The sequence below is a fragment of the Hyperolius riggenbachi genome, chromosome 12, assembly GCF_040937935.1.
Source record: "Hyperolius riggenbachi isolate aHypRig1 chromosome 12, aHypRig1.pri, whole genome shotgun sequence".
NCBI lineage: Eukaryota > Metazoa > Chordata > Amphibia > Anura > Hyperoliidae > Hyperolius > Hyperolius riggenbachi.
This window is the reverse complement of record NC_090657.1, coordinates 9,586,224-9,610,972: the sequence shown is the minus strand read 5'-3', so window position 1 is coordinate 9,610,972 and position 24,749 is coordinate 9,586,224. Positions and strand designations below refer to the sequence as shown.

Here is a 24,749-nt window from a genome sequence, read left to right as displayed (position 1 = left end):
AACGGAAATCATACATCATTCCAAACATTTTTTACAAATAAATAACTGCAAAGTGGGCAGTAATGTGACAAAATGTGGAAAACTTCAAGGAGGCCGAATACTTTTGCAAGCCACTGTATTGTGCACTTTCTATAAATCCAATAAACTTCATGTCACTTCTCAAATATCACTGTGTGTGTCTCCTATATGATATATCTAACTGATTTTTTTTTTTTTTTTTATCGTAACAACTAAACTATTTATGCAGGAAAATCATGATGATTAACAAGGTTGCCCATACTTTCGCATCCCACTGTACCTATAGAAAACATCGGTGTCTTATTTTGAGTTTTATACATTTATGTACTGTATTCTTAATAATAACAAAAAATAATTCCGGCCCTTTCACACTGAATATCCCCAAGCACAATAGCAAATGCAGTGTGATGTAATTGCATTTTCTCCCAATTTTTGCTACAATTGTCATATATTTTTTTGTGCATGGGAATCTGAAATGGAAATAAACTTATGATATAATGAATTGTATGTGTAACTCAGCTAACAAATAGAACATTAGTAGCAAATATGAGTCTCATATTGTGTCCAGTAAAGAAAGAGTTAAAGGGACCCGGAACACTCACTAAAAATGAAATGGTGACTAACCTGGGGCTTCCTCCAGCCCACAAGGTCCCCCGGCGTCCTCCTGGCTCCTCTCCCGATCCCGGCTGGTGGCTCCTTTTATGGGAAGACTTCTGCCTGAAGTCATCAGGGCGGCTTCCAGCTTCCTCAATTTGTACCTGAAAATCTGAATATGAGAGTCTTTTCTTACCTACTACTGTTATATTAATTATATGTACTACAGATAAAATTCATTATATCATTTGTTTTTGTTTGTTTCTTTGTTTTTTTTTCACTTTCGTGTCACATTAAGGTCCGGAAGCAGTTCAGCTTAAAGGGACACTTAAGTCAAACAAAAAGAGTTTTACTCACCTGGGGCTTCCAATAGCCCCCTGCAGCTGTCCGGTGCCCTCGCCGTCTCCCTCCGATCCTCCTGGCCCAGCCGGCAGCCACTTCCTGTTTCGGTGACAGGAGCTGACAGGCTGGGGACGCGAGTGATTCTTCGCGTTCCTGGCCACAATAGCGCCATCTATGCTGCTATAGCATATATCATATACTATATAGCAGCATAGAGGCTGCTAGTGTGTCTGGGAACGTGAAGAATCACTCGCTTCCCCAGCCTGTCAGCCCCTGTCACCGAAACAGGAAGTGGCTGCCTGCGGGGCCAGGAGGATCGGAGGGAGACGGTGAGGGCACCGGACAGCTGCAGGGGGCTATTGGAAGCCCTAGGTGAGTAAAACTCATTTTTTTTGTTTGACTTAAGTGTCCCTTTAAACAAAAAAGAAGATTTTTGTCTTAATACAGGATAAGCAGAATTGTAATCTGAACATAAATTGCTTTTTTTTTTTTTTTCTCTCCTATTTTTGGGGTGCGAAGTTGACTTTAAACTGCGGCTACTTTTAAAAGTCAAGTTATCCTATACATGTAGAGTTTCAAATGGGACCTCACAACATTGTTTAAGTTTACCTGCAACCATTCCCCATCGGATTTCTCATATACATTATTACAGAACTGGAATGGTTTGGTAATCATGCATGCAAATGTAAAAGTGTGAGGGGGAGGGACAATATACTGTCAACATGTCAGCTTGGTTCTTCTGCTGGCTAAACCTGAAGCCATTTGGTTCATGTTTTCATACTTTGAATTTAATTACAATTATCAAATGCTGTATCCTGTATGCAGTAAAATGGTAATCGGGGGCTGAGGTGTTTGCATGAAATACTTTTTCATTGTTTACAGTCGCTGATCCATCTGTCTTTTTTATAGTACTTGTCTGGGCTCTATGGATCCCTTGCTTGTGCATTTCACCATGTTCCTAAATATGCTGAGAAGTCAGTGTGTTGGCTCCCAACGTAAGATGTGGCTGCATCCTGCCCTAAAGATGCAAATCATTGGCACTTACGCCCAAACAGAGGTTGGCCACGGTTAGTGTTTGTGTGGGATTCGTGGACTTCGGCAGTGCCAGAGAAACCTGCAGCTCTATCCAATCTATGCTTTACAGAGTTCCCCAACCCTGTCCTCAAGGCCCACCAACAGTACACGTTTAGCAGGAAACCACAGACATGCACAGGTGGGGTAATTATTGTTGTAGCAGAGATTTCAGTCTCTAGATGTGCAAAGCTGGTAGAAAACTCCTGGCGGTCAATTAAAACTGCCAGGGGGCAGCGCAGCACAATTTTTTTTTTTTTTTCTGTTTTGTAATCATGTAGCTAGCCTAGCGCTAGCTACATGACAGCCGCTGAGCTGCAGCATCCCCCTACCTCCGGCGATCAGGCCTGATTTCTGGCCGTTCTGAACGGGATTTCTATTACGGCCTTCCCCGTTGCCATGGCGATGGGGCGGTATGACGTCACCGACATCCGACGTCGTGACGTCAAAGGGAATCCCGATCCACCCCTCAGCGCTGACTGGCACTGATTGGCCAGGTTGCGCATGGGGTCTGGGGGGATGGGAGGGCGGCATTGTGTGGCGGGTAGCTAGCTGCGTGTAATAAAACAAAAATTGTGCAAATCGGTCCAGCAGGGCCTGAAAAATCCTCCTGCGCGGCATAGCCTGAGCTGAGCTTGGGCGCCAGGAAGGTTAATTGCCTTTGTGGATTTATAGAAAACATGAACTGTTGCAAAAACTCCACAAATGCAGAGCAGCTCTGAGGAGAGCGGAGAGACCAGAGCTCTGCACTTGTGAGTCTTTGCAAGCAGGCAGAGCAGCGGTGATTGGATGGATGGGGAGAGCGGCTCCATCGTGATTGGGCGGTGCTGCTGAGAGCTGCCTCCCTGGTTGGCTGGCATGTAGAGAGCGCGGGGCTGGAAGAACAGCTGGTTACAGCGTGAGTTTACATCGGGTTATGGCAGTTGGGGCCAAGTAAAAAAATAAAGACTATACAATTTGTCATTTACAGCTTGCCAAGGGTTCCCTATGATGGGATTACAGTTACAGAAGTCCGTCAGCGCTAGTGCAGGAACTGACGCATAGAGGATACAGTGACATGTAGACAATTTAAAGGGCCATATTAGATATTGAAATAAAGGTCACAGTGAACCTTCTGTATGCTTGGTGTAACTACTGTGGGGGTGCTAAAAAAAAACAAAAAAAAACAAAAAAAAAACTTTTGCGGTAGTGGTCCTTTAAGGACAGAGTTGGGGAACAATGCTTTAGAATGAGTGCTACATAGACAAGACAAAAAACATTTATATCGCGCTTTTCACCTGGTGGACTCAAAGCGCCAGAGCTGAAGCCGCTAGGACACGCTCTATAGGCAGTAGCAGTGTTAGGCCAGCGCTGCAGCCACTAGGGGTGCTCTATAGGCAGTAGCAGTGTTAGGCCAGAGCTGCAGGCACTAGGGGGCTCTCTATAGGCAGTAGCAGTGTTAGGCCAGAGCTGTAGCCACTAGGGGACGCTCTATAGGCAGTAGCAGTGTTAGGCCAGAGCTGCAGCCACTAGGGGGCGATCTATAGGCAGTAGCAGTGTTAGTCCAGAGCTGCAGCCACTAGGGGGCACTCTATAGGCAGTAGCAGTGTTAGGCCAGAGCTGCAGCCACTAGGAGCGCTCTATAGGCAGTAGCAGTGTTAGGTCAGAGCTGCAGCCACTAGGGTGCGCTCTATAGGCAGTAGCAGTGTTAGGCCAGAGCTGTAGCCACTAGGGGGCGCTCTATAGGCAGTAGCAGTGTTAGGCCAGAGCTGCAGCCACTAGGGGGCGATCTATAGGCAGTAGCAGTGTTAGTCCAGAGCTGCAGCCACTAGGGGACGCTCTATAGGCAGTAGCAGTGTTAGGCTAGAGCTGCAGCCACTAGGGGGCGATCTATAGGCAGTAGCAGTGTTAGTCCAGAGCTGCAGCCACTAGGGGGCACTCTATAGGCAGTAGCAGTGTTAGGCCAGAGCTGCAGCCACTAGGAGCGCTCTATAGGCAGTAGCAGTGTTAGGCCAGAGCTGCAGCCACTAGGGGGCGATCTATAGGCAGTAGCAGTGTTAGGCCAGAGCTGCAGCCACTAGGGGGCGATCTATAGGCAGTAGCAGTGTTAGGCCAGAGCTGCAGCCACTAGGGGGCACTCTATAGGCAGTAGCAGTGTTAGGCAAACTCCCAGCCAACCCCCTTCCAGCCCCTCCACACTCCTCTTGCATCCGCAGACCACACCATAATAATCTCATTCCCATCCATACAACCCCCAGGCACTCTCTCCCTCTGTTTTGTGGTCTATGGAATGCCAGATCTGTCCGCAACAAGCTCACATCCATCCATGAGCTCTTCCTCTCTAAATCCCTCACCTTCCTCGCCCTCACAGAGACATGGCTCACCCCCTCTGACTGTACCGCAGCCGCTGCTCTCTCCTATGGGGGACTGCATCTCAGTCACACCCCCAGACCTGACAACAGGTCTGGAGGAGGAGTGGGTCTGCTTCTCTTCGCACCCTGCACCTTCCGGGTCCTATCACCGCCCCCTTCCCTGCACTTCTCATCCTTCGAGGCCCATGTAATCCGCCTGTACCAACCTCTCCCAGCCATCATTGCGGTCCTATATCACCCCCCATCTGCTCCAACTTCACTCTTCCTGGACAACCTGGCCTCCTGGCTCCCCCACATCCTGTCATCTGACCTCCCCACCATCATACTCGGGGATTTCAACTTACCTATCGATGAGCCTATCTCCACTGCTGCCAAGCAGCTACTCTCCCTCACCAAATCCCTTGGTCTCTCTCAGCACACAAATTCCACCACCCACCGCGCTGGTCATACTCTTGACCTCATATTCTCAAAGTCCACCTCCCTCAGCAACCTGGACATCGCACCTTTCCCTATCTCTGACCATCACCTCCTCACCTTCACTATCTCCCCACCAACAACTTCTCTCCCCACCCCTCAGCCTGGTCGATGGCAGAGAGACCTACGTAATCTCAGCCCAAATGTCCTAGCAAGTCCCCTTCTCTCCCTCTCCTCCCACCTACCCACCCTAACATGCCCCAATGAAGCGGCTGCACAATATAACCTTGCCCTCTCCTCTGCTTTAGATCAAGCTGCCCCCTCAATCTTCCGCCCTATCAAGCCCCCCAACCCCCAACCCTGGCACAACACCCACACACGTAACCTCAGGAAAGAAACTCGAGCAGCCGAACGGAAATGGAGGAAATCACCTCTCAATGCTGACTTCCTAGATTACAAGGCCAAACTGTTACTCTTCCACACTGCCCTCTCTGAGGCTAAACAAAGGTACTTTGCAGCACTGATTGTAACCCAAGCTTCCAACCCTTGACAGCTTTTTGCTACCTTCAATTCCCTCCTCAACCCCACTCCTCCCCCTCCCAGCTCCTCCCTCTCTCTTACCAATGCGTCTCAGGTTGTCCCCTTGCCTTCCCTCCCAGCGGCTCCCTTGTCTCCTCCACCCCTCGCCTCTTTTGCTCCTGCCACCATTGATGAAGTCAGCCTGCTGCTAGTGGCTTCCCCCCCCCCCCCCCCCCACATCCTCTCCCTGTGATCCGGTACCCGCGAATACTCTTTGTCCCCACTTCCCTGACCTGGCCCCAGTCCTCACCTCCTTGTTCAATCTCTCCCTTTCCACAGGCATCTTCCCCAAAGCATTCAAACAGGCCACTGTGCTTCCCCTGCTGAAAAAACCCTCACTCGACCCATCCCTACCCTCAAACTACCGCCCAATCTCCCTCCTTCCCTATGCTTCTAAACTCCTCGAACGCCTAGTCTACCAGCGCATTACCCAATACATCAACACCAATACCCTACTCGACCCCCTACAGTCTGGATTCCGACCTGCGCACTCAACTGAAACAGCCCTCGCCAAGGTGGTCAACGACCTTACCCTTGCCAAGGCCAAAGGCAGTTATTCCATCCTGCTCCTCCTTGACCTCTCTGCAGCATTTGACACTGTTGACCACTCCCTCCTCCTCCAATCACTACAGTCCATGGGCATCCATGGGCTTGCCTTGGCCTGGATCTCCTCCTACCTATCCAATCGCTCCTTCACCACTTCCTTCAATGGCTCCTCCTCAACTCCTGCCCCCCTTTCAGTTGGGGTCCCCCAGGGCTCTGTTCTAGGCCCCCTTCTTTTCTCCATATACACTTCCTCAATTGGCAAGCTTATCTCCTCCCTGGGCTTCAATTACCACCTTTATGCAGATGACACTCAGATTTACCTCCATACCCCCGATCTCTCAGCCACCACCATAAACAAGGTCTCCTCGTGTCTCTCAGCAATTTCCTCCTGGATGTCAGCTAGGTTCCTAAAGCTTAACCTAGACAAAACTGAGCTCCTGATCTTTCCACCCCATGCTGCTGCACTCATCCCAGGTTTCCACCTCACAATCGACGACAACAACCATTCTCCCTACCTCCCAGGCCCGCTGCCTGGGTGTCACCTTGGACTCTGACCTCTCCTTCATCCCACACATCCAAAACATCACAAGAGCCTGCAATTTCCACCTCCGTAATATCTCCAAGATCCGCCCATTCTTAACCCCGGATACGACCAAACTGCTCATCCATGCCCTCATCATCTCCCGCCTTGATTACTGTAACTCACTCCTTTCTGGCCTCCCCCTGAAACGCACTGCCCCCCTTCAATCAGTGATGAACGCGGCAGCAAGACTCATCCATTCTTCGCACCGCTCTGCATCCACATCTCCCCTTTGTGAATCCCTGCACTGGCTCCCTATCCGTCTCAGGATAAGTTTCAAGATTCTATGCCTGGCGTATAAATCTGTGCACAAAACATGCCCTACCTACATCTCGGAGCTTGTTCACAAGTATACACCAGGTCGCCCCCTCCGTTCCTCCAACGACCTTCGCCTCACCACCCCGCGCATTTCACACTCCCATGCCCGCCTGCAGGATTTCTCAAGAGCTGCCCCCACCCTCTGGAATGCCCTTCCACCACCCATCAGACTTGCTCCCTCTTTCAACACATTCAAGCAAGCCCTCAAAACCTACATCTTTATGATGGCCTACCCACATCCTACCACACAGTAACTCTCTAGGAATATTTAACAGCCCCCCCTAGTGTTTCCACCCCTCCTTTTAGATTGTAAGCCTCTGGCAGGGTCCTCCACTCCCTAGTGTAATCTACAGGATCGTGTGCTCCTGTCCTATGACAGCCTGTACTTGTATTACTGGGCCTACCTAACCAGCCCATATTGCATGATCATGTATTTTGTACAATTTGTATGTATAACTTTGTTCTATGTGTATAACCCTATGTATGTCTTCCTTGTATCATTGTATATATTTATTGTCCAGCGCTGCGTAATATGTTGGCACTTTATAAATACAATAAATAATAATAATAATAATAGGCCAGAGCTGCAGCCACTAGGGGGCTCTCTATAGGCAGTAGCAGTGTTAGGCCAGAGCTGCAGCCACTAGGGGGCGATCTATAGGCAGTAGCAGTGTTAGGCCAGAGCTGCAGCCACTAGGAGCGCTCTATAGGCAGTAGGGCTGTTAGGCCAGAGCTGCAGCCACTAGGGGGCGATCTATAGGCAGTAGCAGTGTTAGGCCAGAGCTGCAGCCACTAGAGGGCACTCTATAGGCAGTAGCAGTGTTAGGCCAGAGCTGCAGCCACTAGGAGCGCTCTATAGGCAGTAGGGCTGTTAGGCCAGAGCTGCAGCCACTAGGGGGCACTCTATAGGCAGTAGCAGTGTTAGGTCGGAGCTCTATAGGCAGTAGCAGTGTTAGGCCAGAGCTGCAGCCACTAGGGGGAGCTCTATAGGCAGTAGCAGTGTTAGGCCAGAGCTGCAGCCACTAGGGGAGCTCTATAGGCAGTAGCAGTGTTAGGCCAGAGCTGCAGCCACTAGGGGGAGCTCTATAGGTAGTAGCAGTGTTAGGCCAGAGCTGCAGCCACTAGGGGGAGCTCTATAGACAGTAGCAGTGTAAGGCCAGAGCTGCAGCCACTAGGAGGCGCTCTATAGACAGTAGCAGTGTTAGGCCAGAGCTGCAGCCACTAGGGGGCTCTCTATAGGCAATAGCAGTGTTAGGCCAGAGCTGCAGCCACTAGGGGGCACTCTATAGGCAGTAGCAGTGTTAGGCCAGAGCTGCAGCCACTAGGGGGCGCTCTATAGGCAGTAGCATTGTTAGGCCAGGGCTGCAGCCACTAGGGGAGCTCTATAGGCAGTAGCAGTGTTGGGCCAGAGCTGCAGCCACTAGGGGGAGCTCTATAGGCAGTAGCAGTGTTAGGCCAGAGCTGCAGCCACTAGGGGGCGCTCTATAGGCAGTAGCAGTGTTAGGCCAGAGCTGCAGCCACTAGGGGGCGCTCTATAGGCAGTAGCAGTGTTAGGCCAGAGCCGCAGTCACTAGGGGGCGCTCTATAGGCAGTAGCAGTGTTAGGCCAGAGCTGCAGCCACTAGGGGGCGCTCTATAGGCAGTAGCAGTGTTAGGCCAGAGCTGCAGCCACTAGGGGGCGCTCTATAGGCAGTAGCAGTGTTAGGCCAGAGCTGCAGCCACTACGGTGCGCTCTATAGGCAGTAGCAGTGTTAGGCCAGAGCTGCAGCCACTAGGGGGCGCTCTATAGGCAGTAGCAGTGTTAGGCCAGAGCTGCAGCCACTAGGGGAGCTCTATAGGCAGTAGCAGTGTTAGGCCAGAGCTGCAGCCACTAGGGGGAGCTCCATAGGCAGTAGCAGTGTTAGGCCAGAGCTGCAGCCACTAGGAGCGCTCTATAGGCAGTAGGGCTGTTAGGCCGGAGCTGCAGCCATTAGGGGTGCTCTATAGGCAGTAGCAGTGTTATGCCAGAGCTGCAGCCACTAGGGGAGCTCTATAGGCAGTAGCAGTGTTAGGCCAGAGCTGCAGCCACTAGAGGGCACTCTATAGGCAGTAGCAGTGTTAGGCCAGAGCTGCAGCCACTAGGAGCGCTCTATAGGCAGTAGGGCTGTTAGGCCAGAGCTGCAGCCACTAGGGGGCGATCTATAGGCAGTAGCAGTGTTAGGCCAGAGCTGCAGCCACTAGGGGGAGCTCTATAGGCAGTAGCAGTGTTAGGCCAGAGCTGCAGCCACTAGGGGAGCTCTATAGGCAGTAGCAGTGTTAGGCCAGAGCTGCAGCCACTAGGGGGAGCTCTATAGGTAGTAGCAGTGTTAGGCCAGAGCTGCAGCCACTAGGGGGAGCTCTATAGGCAGTAGCAGTGCTAGGCCAGAGCTGCAGCCACTAGGGGCGCTCTATAGGCCTAGCAGTGTTAGGCCAGAGCTGCAGCCACTAGGGGGAGCTCTATAGGCAGTAGCAGTGCTAGGCCAGAGCTGCAGCCACTAGGGGCGCTCTATAGGCAGTAGCAGTGTTAGGCCAGAGCTGCAGCCACTAGGGGGAGCTCTATAGGCAGTAGCAGTGTTAGGCCAGAGCTGCAGCCACTAGGGTACGCTCTATAGGCAGTAGCAGTGTTAGGCCAGAGCTGCAGCCACTAGGGGGAGCTCTATAGACAGTAGCAGTGTAAGGCCAGAGCTGCAGCCACTAGGAGGCACTCTATAGACAGTAGCAGTGTTAGGCCAGAGCTGCAGCCACTAGGGGGCTCTCTATAGGCAATAGCAGTGTTAGGCCAGAGCTGCAGCCACTAGGGGGCACTCTATAGGCAGTAGCAGTGTTAGGCCAGAGCTGCAGCCACTAGGGGGCGCTCTATAGGCAGTAGCATTGTTAGGCCAGGGCTGCAGCCACTAGGGGAGCCCTATAGGCAGTAGCAGTGTTAGGCCAGAGCTGCAGCCACTAGGGGGAGCTCTATAGGCAGTAGCAGTGTTAGGCCAGAGCTGCAGCCACTAGGGGGCGCTCTATAGGCAGTAGCAGTGTTAGGCCAGAGCTGCAGCCACTAGGGGGCGCTCTATAGGCAGTAGCAGTGTTAGGCCAGAGCTGCAGCCACTAGGGGGCGCTCTATAGGCAGTAGCAGTGTTAGGCAAGAGCTGCAGCCACTAGGGGGAGCTCTATAGGCAGTAGCAGTGTTAGGTCAGAGCTGCAGCCACTAGGGGGAGCTCTATAGGCAGTAGCAGTGTTAGGCCAGAGCTGCAGCCACTAGGGGGCGCTCTATAGGCAGTAGCAGTGTTAGGCCAGAGCTGCAGCCACTAGGGTGTGCTCTATAGGCAGTAGCAGTGTTGGGCCAGAGCTGCAGCCACTAGGGGGCACTCTATAGGCAGTAGCAGTGTTAGGCCAGAACTGCAGCCACTAGGGGGCACTCTATAGGCAGTAGCAGTGTTAGGCCAGAGCTGCAGCCACCAGGGGATGCTCTATAGGCAGTAGCAGTGTTAGGCCAGAGCTGCAGCCACTAGGGGGCGCTCTATAGGCAGTAGCAGTGTTAGGCCAGAGCTGCAGCCACTAGGGGATGCTCTATAGGCAGTAGCAGTGTTAGGACAGAGCTGCAGCCACTAGGTTGTGCTCTATAGGCGGTAGCAGTGTTAGGCCAGAGCTGCAGCCACTAGGGGGAGCTCTATAGGCAGTAGCAGTGTTAGGACAGAGCTGAAGCCACTAGGGGGAGCTCTATAGGCAGTAGCAGTGTTAGGACAGAGCTGAAGCCACTAGGGGGAGCTCTATAGGCAGTAGCAGTGTTAGGCCAGAGCTGCAGCCACTAGGGAACGCTCTATAGGCAGGAGCAGTGTTAGGCCAGAGCTGCAGCCACTAGGGGGTGCTCTATAGGCGGTAGCAGTGTTAGGCCAGAGCTGCAGCCACTAGGGGGAGCTCTATAGGCAGTAGCAGTGTTAGGCCAGAGCTGCAGCCACTAGGGGGCACTCTATAGGCAGTAGCAGTGTTAGGCCAGAGTTGCAGCCACTAGGGTGTGCTCTATAGGCAGTAGCAGTGTTGGGCCAGAGCTGCAGCCACTAGAGGGCGCTCTATAGGCAGTAGCAGTGTTAGGCCAGAGCTGCAGCCACTAGGGGGCTCTCTATAGGCAGTAGCAGTGTTAGGCCAGAGCTGCAGCCACTAGGGGGCGCTCTATAGGCAGTAGCAGTGTTAGGCCAGAGCTGCAGCCACTAGGGGGAGCTCTATAGGCAGTAGCAGTGTTAGGCCAGAGCTGCAGCCACTAGGGGGAGCTCTATAGGCAGTAGCAGTGTTAGGCCAGAGCTGCAGCCACTAGGGGGAGCTCTATAGGCAGTAGCAGTGTTAGGCCAGAGCTGCAGCCACTAGGGGGAGCTCTATAGGTAGTAGCAGTGTTAGGCTGGAGCTGCAGCCACTAGGGGGAGCTCTATAGGCAGTAGCAGTGTTAGGCCAGAGCTGCAGCCACTAGGACGCGCTCTATAGGCAGTAGCAGTGTTAGGGAGACTTGCCTAAGGTCTCCTACTGAATAGGTGCTGGCTTACTGAACAGGCAGAGCCGAGATTCGAACCCTTGTCTCCTGCGTCAGAGGCGGAGCCCTTAACCTTAGCACTTAGGCCACTGGTGTGCTCCTCCAGTTAGATGAGAACCATTTACAGCTGTAGTCTGATTACTGTACATAGCACGGTTTTTAGTTTTAATCCCCTGCTTGGAGGGAAGTTTATTTTGTAATATTCTTTACAGATTTTTTACTTAAAGAGACTCCGTAACAAAAATTGCATCCTGTTTTTTATCATCCTACAAGTTCCAAAAGCTATTCTAATGTGTTCTGGCTTACTGCAGCACTTTCTACTATCACAGTCTCTGTAATAAATCAATGTATCTTTCCCTTGTCAGACTTGTCAGCCTGTGTCTGGAAGGCTGCCAAGTTCTTCAGTGTTGTGGTTCTGCTTTGCACTCCCCCCTCAGGGGGGAAAGAAACACACAAATGATCTCTTGAGATTCAAAAGGAATGCTGTATACAGCCTGCTTGTGTATGGATGTATTTTCTATGTGTGGACATACTGTACATCAACCTACTTCCTGTTTTGGTGGCCATTTTGTTTGTTTATAAACAAACTTTTTAAAACTGTTTTTAACCACTTTTAATGCGGCGGGGAGCGGCGAAATTGTGACAGAGGGGAATAGGAGATGTCCCCTAACGCACTGGTATGTTTACTTTTGTGCGATTTTAACAATACAGATTCTCTTTAAAGGAAACTATGGTGACAAATTAACATACGTATAAGATGCAGATTTCTCCTAGGGTAAAATGCATTATAAATTACTTTTTTTCCCAATGCTTCTGTCGCTTACAGTAAGTATTAGAAATCTGACAGACCTGAAGATTATTTTAGACTAGGCCATCTCCTCATGAGGGATTCTCAGTATTACCTTTTATACTTTTACAAAAGTACTGCTTGGAAAAGATCTGTTCAAAGATGCCAGCCAGCTTCCCTACTCGATCGCACAATATTTTGGCAGTTGGACTTAGCAACTGCTGCTCTGTAAGTATTTTTGTAACTAAAGAAATAATGAATACCCCATTGGTGATGGTCTAGTCCAAACCTTGTCAGATCTGTCAGCCTTCTACCACCTACGGTGACAGCAGCATAGGAAAAAAAGTGATTTATAGTGCCTTTTACTCTGGAAGAAATCTACATTTTATATGGGTGCATTTTAAATTTTAATTTTTTTTTTTTTGTAATAGTGGCCTTTTAATATTTGCTTAGCGGAAGATTTAGATTTTCTGCAAGGCAGAAGGGTCCGGTAGTTGCTCAGGCAGAATGTGTGGCTTACTGTGGAGGATCATGGCCTGCAGAAGAAAATGTATAAAAAAAATATATTGATTATATATGTCCCACAGACACAGGTTGCTAATGTAAAAGCAAAGTGAGTCAATGTCCATTGCTTTCATCTCTTCGGCTACTTACACACCAGGACATTACAGGCGCACGTTAGTGCAGCCTGCAACGCAGCCCACCGCACAGCACTACAAAGGTAATGAGGCTGTTCACACTGCCCACGTTGCGTTACACAGTAACGCTGCACGTTCGGGCAAAGTCCAGCGTTCTGAGCGGCTTAAGCCGCGTTAGACTGTTTGCACATGCTCAGTGGGGGGCGAGAGGAGGCGGGGAGATGCCGCGACAGTAGCCGCGCACATGGCTACTTGATATGCACTGCACTGGCGGCTGCTGATTGGCCGGCGGGACCTCGTGATGCGGAGTGAGACCAATCAGCGCCACTCTGGTAGACCTTATGCGGATAGAGCCTCCTAACGCGGCTTACTCTACCGTCCTCTCCCGCACCACCATACGTTGTTAGGTGCACGTTATGCGACCTTAACGTAGCACCTAACGCAACGTCTTAGTGTGTAAGTAGCCTTCATGTCAAAGCGGATCGGAGATAAACAACTAACTATAACCAGTAACTTGTCTATAGAGCTTATCTAAAGTTTAGATAGTTTACACAGCAAATCTAGCTGCAAACAGCTTCAACAGTATATGATTACTTCTTCCTGTGATACGAGAGCAGCCATTTTCTGCTTGTGATCATTACACACAGGCAAGCTGCTCTGCATCTCCAGCCCTCAGCCTGTGAAAACGTCACTCCTCTCTCTCCCTCTCTCCTCCCCTCTTCTTCTGAAATCTGGCTAGTAACAACTGCTCCTCAACCCAGACTGAACTCCCATAAGCCCTTGCTACATGGGTCTCAGAGTGCCTAGTTACTGGAGGCGCTGTGAGCAAAGCTTGTTTAGGGAATTGGGGTATTAAAACAACAACAAAAAGTATTTGGCTTGAGGAATGCCCTATAAACTATATGTAAGGAACACAATTTTGGGAATTTGGGTTGTGAATAAATATCCACAGGACCATCCATACAGGACTATGAGCGTCGATCTAGCTGGTGCCTTACCTCCAAAAGGTCCACCAACCCACCTTAAAGCAAAATGTAGTAACGGGTGGCATACCACTGGCTGCGCAGCAATTATTTTATTGGCAAGGACTACACACTGCGTTACAGAGTTCCTGGTCCTTCATCATTACTCTGTGTGTGTTTAGAGAGATGAGCCTGTCAAATTACTCCATTATCAGCAAGTGTAAATCAGGGCTGTCAGCTGTGTCTGAGCTGTGCTTAGGTGTGCCATTGTTCTGGGATAATTGGTAAACACTGAAGGTTAAACCCTTTCTGTGCTCTCAGGAATGTGCAGGTTTATTGTAGGAGTTCTATAACGGATACATGTTTTTCTTTAAAGGTATTATGCTGTTGCAAGAAATTCTGAGTTTAGGTCCATTTTAAAGTAAACTTGTGATGAGAGAATATGCAGACTGACAAAACTAAAGGTACCTCCCCTGTGCCCTAAAGAACAAGCAAGGGTGTTGCAAGGAATACATTGGCCTCAATGATGAGATAGACATGTCACATGTCACTTCGGGTATCTTTTAAGAAGATGTGTTAACTATACAGATTTGTCTTTTATATGTGGAGGCCTGATGAAGGGTCTATCCCGAAACAAGTAGAGGTTGTCGCCTCAATATTTACAACTACACTAATCTCGATGTTAATCACTGCTGTATGTTCGCCATTCTTTGCTATGGAAAATGTTTCCTGAAGGATACCTTTTGTATGAATATTCTTGCACAAGTGTTGTCTTCAATAAAGACTTTTTGTATTTTTGCATATAAATTCTTCAAGTTTCTTCAATACTTTTGATATACATATCCTTGTACTGGTATAATGGGTTAAAAACGATGCTGGGAAGCGACTCTGGAGGCTGCCAAACGTTTTTCTACACGCTTGCAGAAAAGCATTTGAGCGAATCCAGTGTTCTCCCCAGAATTTTTTTCCAGCCGGGTGGCATGAAATAGTAGCCGGGTGGAATGAAAAAGCAGCAGGGTGGGACGAGATGAAAATGCAGGGCAACTATGCTTACAGCATAGGAGGAGGTGAGGAGGTGAGCCGATGACAGCCGGGTGGTCACTAAATCTAGCCGGGTGGAGCACCCGGCTAAAAAAGCCTGCGGCCGATTTAGAACTGGCCCTTCTGTAATAGGGTATGGCCCAATATCTCCAAAACAGAGTGAATCCTTAATTCTAGGGGCATCGGGAATAGTGAGGGATAGTGATGTCATAGGGCTACTTTTAGCAGACCTATACCATAAAGGGAAGTATCTTGTCTAGAATGGACAACGAGTAGAAGGGTGTGGGTTTTTTTGGGGGGGAATGGGGGGGGGATGGGGCTGCCTGCTGCAGAAATATCTAGGTTAGCGGGGAGAGATTTGCGTAGATAATGATTTTGAGCCATAGAAAATGGAATTTAGAACTGTTTTGTCGCAAATGCTCTTTGCATTATCCTGCATTAATTCCTTCAGAGCTCACTATGGGTTTCGCTAACCTGCGAGTGGGCTGAGTTATTTCTTTAATATCACACATCCAGTCCACAAGCTCTCCTGTTTTTCCAGCATCGCCCAAAAAAACACTAGAAAACCAGTATAGGGATCTGTACTCCGGGAGAAGGAAGCTAAATGTGGAAGTAAGGGCGAGCTTGTGGATTGGCTTTGTGATATATTTTAGCGCCCCTTCGCATACTGTAAACCTACCACACTTTTCTTTTTAAACGCTAGATATTTTAAAATCGCGAAGCGCTCAGAAAAGCTCTTCTGGTGTGCACACTACTTTTTTTTTTTTTTTTTTTTTTAATACGTAAAGGGACACTTAATTACCCTCACTACTCTCACTAAGCCGGATAACTTGCAAGTCGCCCGGCCACTGCGTATGCTTGGCACTGCCCATGTGCCGCCTCTGTTGCACTCTGGGAGTGTTCTGCACATGCGCACCGGGGGAACCGAGCAGCGTGGGGTGACGTTGAGGACCAAGAAATACTTCCGGGGGCTGGAAGAAGGCCCAGGTAAGTAACTGGGCATTTTTTTTTTCAGTTAAAGTTTTCTTTAAAAATTCAGCAATCCTTTTAGATCTGGAATTAAGCTCTGCCTTACAACATGTTTCCCATTCATCTTTTGGCATGTTTCCTAATGACACATGAAAGCACAGAAGAACTTGCTGAGTCATTCTATAAATTGATTATGAGTTGTAATAGAACACTTGCTGAAACAGTCAATAAAAAAATTTGTGTTTTTCTTGCCCTTTATTTTTATTCTAGAAATGTAAGTATGAAAATGTGATTATGGGAACCAGTGAACTTTGCTACAACAGTCTGCCATTTTCCCATTGTTCTTGGATGTTGATCCATGTGTGTCTTTTCTGTAGAACTTGCCTGGGCTGTAGAGTCGAACCCCTTTCCTTACATTTTAGCATGTTCCAAAACATGCTGGAAATACAATGTGAGGACTCTCAGCGGGAGAAGTGGCTGCTTCCTGCCCAGAGATTGCACGTTATTGGCACTTATGCACAAACAGAGCTTGGCCATGGTTAGTGTTCTCCTGCAAGGAATGGGAAAAGGGCAATGCCAGAGAAACCTGCAAGTCTACTAGATCTAAGCTTAGATGTCCGTGTAGCACATCTCATAGGACTGGTAATGTTGCCGCAGGGTAACGCTACACCAATAAAAGTCTGGGGCATTTCATACCTTGATTTTGTGATGTGTGTTAAGCCCAATCTACACGATATGATACTTTATACGATTCGATTACGATTCTATTTACGATCCGATTAAATCCGACATGTCCGATCAGGATTCGAGGCGATTCAATTCGATTTGCCATTGTTTTGCAATGGCAAATCGAATCCTGATCGGACATGTCTGATTTAATCGGATCGTAAATAGAATCGTAATCGAATCGTATAAAGTATCATATCGTGTAGATTGGGCTTTAGGTGTTCTTTAACTGCTGACCGGCCTCCTTGAGATAGCCTGTCTAGAGAGAAGATGCAGGCAGCCATTGCTGACCTCTTTCTAATAAATAATTCTATGGGACCTCTAGATAATGAGTCTAAAATATTAAAAAGAAAAAAATGTGCCTCCTATAGGAGTAGTCAAGGCAATGATCAAACATTAATTTCAAATAATATAAGCACCATCAGTGCTTTTTATGGGCAACATCCTTCATCAGCATTGGTGCCTATAGCCACAGTTTGTACAACAATATAGTTTACAAGGATAAAAAAAACTACATTAATATTTAAATTTAATAATGAAATGCAATAGTGCATATCAATACCAATTTAATGAGTTGTCAAAATTGTACCAAACAAATCTCATTATGCATTGAAGAATTCATATCGAATGTCTCCCCCCAAAAAAGTGAGAAAAATCTATCAATTTGTGAGCCGTTTTATACAGAACATATTCACATTATTATTTCACTCATAGAACACACGGGGCCATATGCAATTCACTTTTTCTCCTGAGTTCTCTCCTAGGAGACAATTTTTTTATCTTCGATTTTAAGAATAAGCTTTCAGCGCTTTGCAGTGGGGGAAAAAAGTACCAAAAGTAGGTTTAAAAAGTACTATCAAAATTATTTTGAGCATTTTTTTTTCTTTTGCTTGCTGGTAATTTAAAGAGTAACTGTCGGGCATAAAATATAAAAAAAATCAATTCTTTATTTTTATGTGATAAACGAGTAATAAGGATGCTAACCAGGCAATCCAAAAGTTACAATCTCTATTACTTGTTTATAAATGATCATTGCCCAGTTTCCCTGGCTCTTATTTGGTACGCTGCCGCAAACAGGAAGTTGCAGGGCATGCTGGGTTGTCCTTTTTTGCTTCTGTTCATTAGTTAAGTCTGAGGTGAAATAAAGAAGCAAAAAAAGACAACCCAGCATGCCCTGCAACTTCCTTTGTGCGGCAACGTACCAAATAAGAGTCAGGTAAGCTGAGGAATAAACATTTATAAACAAGAAAAGTAATAAAGATTTTAACTTTTGGATTGCCTGGTTAGCATCCTTATTACTGGTTTACCAAATAAAAATAAAGAATAGATTTTATACCCGACAGTTACACTTTAATAGGCATTTTATTGATGAGTTTAAAAATTTCACCTAGGAAAAAACTGGATTGCATGATGCTCTGATAACCTGTCTAATTTACCATAGACCTACTGTTTAGAAAAGCTATCGGGTTATCTTGGTATTGCCTGCCTAATTAAAATCTTGGTTTAGCATTGATGAGGTAACCCTACAGAATCCTACTATATACTATATAATTTACAGTGCACATAGTATACAACATACGGTAAATATTCTACAACAAGGATATAAAGGGTTTTTTTTTCATTCCATTTTAAAATGAGGTTGCCTAGTACCTCAGCTGAATACTGTTTTTGGATCACTTTACTCAGGGTATAAAGCCCCATCTACACGATACGATTCTTTGTGCGATTTGATTACGATTCTATTTACGATCCGATTAAATCCAACATGTCCGATCGGGATTCGATTTGCCATTGCAAAACAGTGGCAAATCGAATTGAATCAAATCCTGATTGGACATGTCGGATTTAATCGGATCGTAAATAGAATCGTAATCGAATCGCACAAAGAATCGTATCGTGTAGATGGGGCTTAAGAGGCAGAAGATCACAACAACGATCAGACAAGTAGCACTTTCGGCTGTATGCTTTTAACAAAGTTTGGCTTTACTAACAATGAGGCTCTAACCAATAATGCAATAGCGTTTATTACTGATTTTTGCCTTGACTCCAACACACAAGTTATTTAGTGCTTTAGTTGACATTGCAGAAATCGCTCAGCAGAATGCCATTCTTAGTATATAGTGGACTCGAGTCACTGTAATGCGCTTATAATTTACATACTGGGGTTGATATGCCTGTGTCAAAAACAAGCATAAAATAAAAAGTGCAGTATTTGTGAGGGCCTAATTTTTATGTTATTTTAAATAATGATTCTTTAGTATGTATGTAGCGCTGACATCGTCTGCATTGCTTTGTTAGGCCCCGTTCACACTTGCGGTTTAGTAAAAACCGCACCGAATGTCCGGACCGCACCGTATCCGGACCGGACCTGATCCGTACGGTTCCTGTCCGGATCCGGTCCGTTTGCATCTGGTTTCCGTGCGGTGTGAACACGGTTGCGGTCCGGATCCGGTTTCTTAAGGAGATAACATCCTTTTAATTACCTGGGGTCTGGGAGGTCAGCAGAAGGGTCTGGGGTCATTGTTGGAGACAGGTGGACGTGTGGAGACCATCCGTGGATACAGAGACTGCAGTTGGGACCATGGATCCAGGCATTTTTTACTCGTAAACCTGGGAATTCTCTCTGTTGTTCGCCTCCTTCAGACATATCAGACATGTTGCTGGCAAAAAGAGCTCCAGCATGAAATCGCTGCTGCCCCACTCTTCGCTGGGCCCATGTGGTCCCCATCCAAAATGCATAGGAAGTGGGGTAGAACGTCCGGTTTTTGTAGCCAGTGTGTTGTGCGCTCTCCGGCTCTCATTGCTTTGTATTGGCCGGATGGTGCAGTCCGGCTCCGCTCCGGATACGGCTGCCGGAGGAGCCAGGCCAAAAAATAGCGCATGTTGGAACGGACGCCGGAGTCCGGATCCGGCCCGGATCCGGTCCGGCTCCGGTCCGGCAGAACGGACGCATGTGAACGGACGCATAGGCTTTCATTGCCATGCCGTGCGTCCGTTCCGTCCGTTCTGAAAGCGGTCCGGCTCCGGCACGGCGATTCCGGACGGCCACCGCTAATGTGAACCGGGCCTTAGAGTATATTGTCTTGGCGCTAAATGTCCCTCAGAGGAGCTCACAGTCTAATACTTACCATAGTCACCTGTCCATTGTGGTCCTAGGCCAATCTAGGGGGAAGCCAGTTATCTGCAAGTTTTTCGGATGTGGGAGGGTTGTGAAGTGCCCGGAGGAAACCCACGAGGAGAAAATACAAACTCCGTGCAGATGGTGCCCTAGCTGTGATTCGGACCAGGCACCCAGCGCTGCAAGGCGAGAGTGCTATCCACTAAATACACTTATAAGTACACTACCCCTTTAGGTTATAAAGGTGACCGCCTCTACATCCCTCTCATTCATAGTTACATAGTTATTTGGGTTGAAAAAAGGCATACATCCATCTAGTTCAACCAGAAAATAAAGTACAACACCTGCCTGCTCCCTCACATATCCCTGCTGATCCATTCAGTGTATATTCAGATGATGGTCACATGACCTGAAGCAGGCTGTGTAGGCGGAGCTGCTGCTCTTCAGACTGGAAGGCGGTGCAAGCAGCCTACAGTTGTGAAAGCCTATGTTGCATAACGTGGTTACCAAATGGCCTCCTAACCATATATTTTAGAGCGGACCTGAAGATGTTTGTAATAAAGTGTTTCACTTACCTGGGGCTTCTGCTAGCCTCCTGCAGCTGTCCTATCCCGCGCCGCTCCTCCACGATCCTCTGTTCTCCTGCTGCGGCGCCGTTTCGGTTCATAGAGGCTCCTCCTTGTCTCCTGGAACGTCCTGCACAGGCGTAGGTGTGACTTTTCTTGCCTTGGAATGAGCTACACCATAAAGGGAAGCACCTGCTTTCCACTTCTATATGAATTGGACAGTGAGTAGAGGGAGGGGGGAAGCTTCCTGCTGCGAATATGAGAGATTTGCATGGAAAATAGATTTTCAGCCATAACTGATCTGTTTTGTCGCCAATGCTCTTTGCATTATCCTGCATCATTTTCATCAATTCCTTCAGAGCCCACTATGGGTTTACCTAAGCTATGAGTGGGCTGAGTTCTTCTTACTTTGATATCACAAATCCGGTCCAGAAGCTCTCTTGTTTTTTAGTATCTCAGAAAAACATCAGAACTATACACCCCAAAAGGTTTTTAAGTTTTCAGAGGGTGTCAATGAGGCTTGTTGGAGATGTGGGCATAGTCCAGGTACGTTCAAGCACATGGCTTAGGACTGTCACCGTTTTGTAATAAAATTATACAATTTATGGATACTGAGTTGGGTCTTCATGTTATCTCCTCATATTGGCCTCGCCTTTTGGGGTTACTGGAGGATTTGCCTCTGGGTAGTAAAAAAACGTTATTGGTTAGATTACTGTTCTTTACACAAAAAAAAAAATCTGTTTCATTGGCATGGAAAAAAAAATCCTCTCAACCTTCACTATGGCCTAGTGCACACCAGAGCAGTTCTGCTGCGGTTGGCGATCCGCCTGCGGGTGCGGATCCGCTAGGGTAATGTATTTCAATGGGCTGGTGCACACCAGAGCGGGAGACGTTTTGCAGAAACGCATGCTCCCGGGCTGCTGCAGATTTTGGATTGCGGAAGCGTTTCTGCCTCAATGTTAAGTATAGGAAAACCGCAAACCGCTCTGAAAAACGGCACTTCAGAGCGGGTTGCCAGGTGGTTTTTTTTTACAGTAGCTGTTCAGTAACAGCTTTACTGTAACAATACATGAAATCTACTATACCAAAACCGCTACACAAAACTGCAAAACGCTAGCTAAAACGCTACAGAAAAAGCGTTTCAAAATCTGCTAGCACTTTGCGGATCTGCTAGCGGTTTTTGGTGTGCACCAGGCCTATCTCTCTGGAAGCAACTGATAAATACAGCGTTAGCCATGTATCAACTGACCTGGTTGGCTAGAGGGTCCCAGTCAAAATTTCCTAACGCAGGGAGGATGGTTACATAATACTGAATCTGCTATTGCTAATCTTCATGTGACCCCAAATATTATTGATATTTTGTGATGTCAGCCTGTATATATATGGATATATGCTCTTCCTGAAGATATGATTTTGCTATAATATCTCCAAATGATATCTGTTCTAGCGCTGTTGTTTGTGGAAGGTGTATGTACTCCTTTTGATAAGCTTTGTCGCGCCCCTACGGTGATGTATACTTTATCACTCTGTCAATTCACTGCTTGATGTTTTGTTGGAAAACAAAAAACAAAAAGACTTTGAAAAATAAAAAAATAATAAACTCCAGAAAACCAGTATAGGTATCTGTACTCCGGGAGCCGGAAGCTAAATGTAGAAGTAAGGGCGAGCTTCTGGATTGGCTTTGTGATTGGATATTTAGCTCACCTTCGCATACTGTAAAGCGTTTGTATATTACTAGCAGGGTGGATTGCAGGTGCAGACAAGGGTTTGTGTAGCTGCTATACATAAGACATATGACCAGGAACCATTGTTTATCTACCTCTTGCATTAACATGCTGTGAATTTGAAATATTAAAGACATACTGCTTTTTTTAAGCTTAAAGAGAACACGCGGTGGGTTTTAAGAATCCTATTAGCACACAGAGGCTGATTCTGCTTATAATCACCAGCCTCTGTTACTATACTGTCCCTCCTCCCCTGCGCTCTGCTGCCCCCCCCAAAGCGACACGCAACGCGTCGCTAGCAGGCTGTTTACTTGCAGACTGTCACTCTCCGCCACTCCCCCGCCTCCTCTATAGCGTCGCTCCCCACCTGTGTCCCTTCCCTCTAATGCAGGGTGGGAAGGGGCGCTATAGAGGACGTGGGGGAGCGGCGGAGAGTGACAGTCTGCATGTAAACAGCCTGCTATCGACACGCTGCTTGTCGCTAGCACAGTGGTTTCTTTTGGGGGGGGTGGGGGGGGCAGTATAGTAACAGAGGCTGGTGATTATATGCAGAACCAGCCACTGTGTGCTAATAGGATTCTTAAAACCTTCCCTGGGTTCTCTTTAAAGGGACACTTAATTGTAAAAAAAAATGCCCAGTTACTTACCTGGGGCTTCTTCCAGCACAGTAAAGTCCTCCTGCTCCCTTGCCATAATTCAGTGCTCCACTCCTCTTCCACTGTCCCCCACCGTAAGTCTGCACTGTCCACATGCTTCCTCTATCGCATTCCAGCGGCCAGGAGCGTTCTGCGCTTGCTCTGTAGCAATTTTTGCTGAAAGTGGTATAAAACCCAGCATTTTTTCTTTGCTCTAAAAGATTTACAGCATATAATATACTACCACAATTTTTTAACAGAACAGCATTCAAACAGTTGAACACAGGGCTTACTTTTTCGATAGAAACCTGCCTGCAGTGAGATCTGCATCGGAAGAGGTGATAACATTATCTTGTGTTAACTTAATTGTAGGAAGAGAGGAATGTAAACATTCCCTGGCATTGGTAAAATTCCTTCTGTGTGCCGATCAGACACAGCTCAAAAATAATCACTGGGTGCATTATAATTATATAAATACTGTAGCTATGAATAAAATGCAATTGCAGCTTTCAGAGCAAATAAACTGTACTTTGGGAACTTGTCATTTGTAAACACAATATCACGTGTGCACAAAAATAAATATAACTATGGGTTATAAAAAAAAAAAGTAGGAAAACACATTTTTATTGAATATTATGTCAGAGTTTTGTACTGCTTCGATGCACAAGCGCAAAGATCTCCCGCCCACAGGAGAGCGTTGGAGCAAGCGCGCAGCCAGTGATCGGAGGAAGACACGGGAGGAACCGAGCACCGCGGGATGACGACGGGGAACCAGGAAGACTTCAGGGGGCTGGAAGAAGGCCCAGGTAAGTAACTCAGCACCATGGAATATGTTGGCGCTTTATAAATTAAAGCGGGCCCAAACCAAACATTTTTTTAATTCAAAATATTTAGTTGCACCACTGTGACACATACAAAGATAAATAAACACTCCTTCAAGCCTATGAGCATTTCAGTGCATGCTTTTCACCCTTCTCTTTTCATAACTAGGGTTGTACAGGTGGCAGCCATTACTTCTGAGCTTAGTAGGAGGTTTTAGATCATGGGTGTGTTTGTCATCAGCTACCCTCCCTCACAGGGGCGTCGTCTATGTGAGATCTCACACGAGCTGAGATCACCTCCCCTGTGACCTCATCAGTAGCAGCCTGTGTTTTGTTTATCTCCTCCACCAGTCTGCCGGATTCTGTCCCGGCAATATGAAAGGAAGGGAGGAGTTCCTCCAATAAATGTAAAATATTTCATTTGTCATCATGCAGCTGAAAAAAGGCTGCTATTCATTATAATTTAGAAAATAGATTTTATTTCTGAAATCTTGTATTTTTAATTTGGGTCCACTTTAATAACTGGGCATTTTTTCTCAATTAAAATTTTTCTTTAAAAATTCAGCTATCCATGGACTTATGTGGATTTGTGCACTGCCTTACAACATGCATTTCCCACTCATGTTTTTGTAGAACTGACATGTCTTCTAATCGCACATGAAAGCACAGAAGAACCTGCTGAATCCTTCTATAAATTGATTATTAGTTGTGATAGAACACTTGCTGAAAAAGTTATTTAGAATTTTGTGTTTTTCTTGCCCTTTATTTTTAATTATAAACATAGGACATATGAAGCATGAAAACGTCAGTATGGTTTTTTGGAGCTGTCCAATTGTGCAAACCATTTGGGATACATTTAGTTGCGGAATGTCTACTTTAATTAAAAAACAAATTACTTTGCTCCCTCAGGGTACACTTTTGTGGGCTGCAAACCCTACAATTCCTAAGAGATGGAATAAAGTGTATGGTGCTTTTATTGCTACAATTTTGGCGGTTGCCTGAAATTGGAAGGCAATAGATATCCAGTTAAATCAGATTGTAAATAGAGTGGAGGAAATTAGATTAATGGATTATATTTCTAGCACTATAACTAATACTTTACTTTTTTTATTTCATGCCATGTGGAATGACTGGTCAGTTGATAGGATATTTCCGGTTCTTGACTCTTAAAGCGGAATATAACCCTGCATTTCAACTTTGCTCTAAAACATTATTTACAGTATATTATATGCATCCAGCATTTTTTTTTTTTGTACTAGACCAGCGTTGGAAGGGTTACACAGTGCTTTAAAGTTCCTGGAGATTTCTGCAGACGCATCCGAAGCTGAAATAGATACATTTTGTTTACATAAATGTATCTAAGTGTTGAATGTGACTCATCTCTCTGACTGAGAAGGAGCTGGAGGACAGCCAAAGAGTGTGTAA

The 24,749-nt window shown here is 47.0% G+C and overlaps 1 protein-coding gene across 3 annotated transcripts in view; it reads left to right on the top strand.

The window, feature by feature from the left end:
• The window catches only part of ACOX1 (acyl-CoA oxidase 1), an 82,984-nt gene that overhangs the window by 17,751 nt on the left and 40,484 nt on the right, over positions 1-24,749 (top strand). The window contains exon 3 of one of the 3 annotated variants that reach the window (XM_068263771.1): positions 16,112-16,272. The exons of the other annotated variants lie outside the window; for them this stretch is intronic. Coding sequence (XP_068119872.1) covers positions 16,112-16,272 — 161 coding nt within the window. The remainder of the gene's footprint in view (positions 1-16,111; positions 16,273-24,749) is intronic. 3 annotated transcript variants of the gene reach the window in all.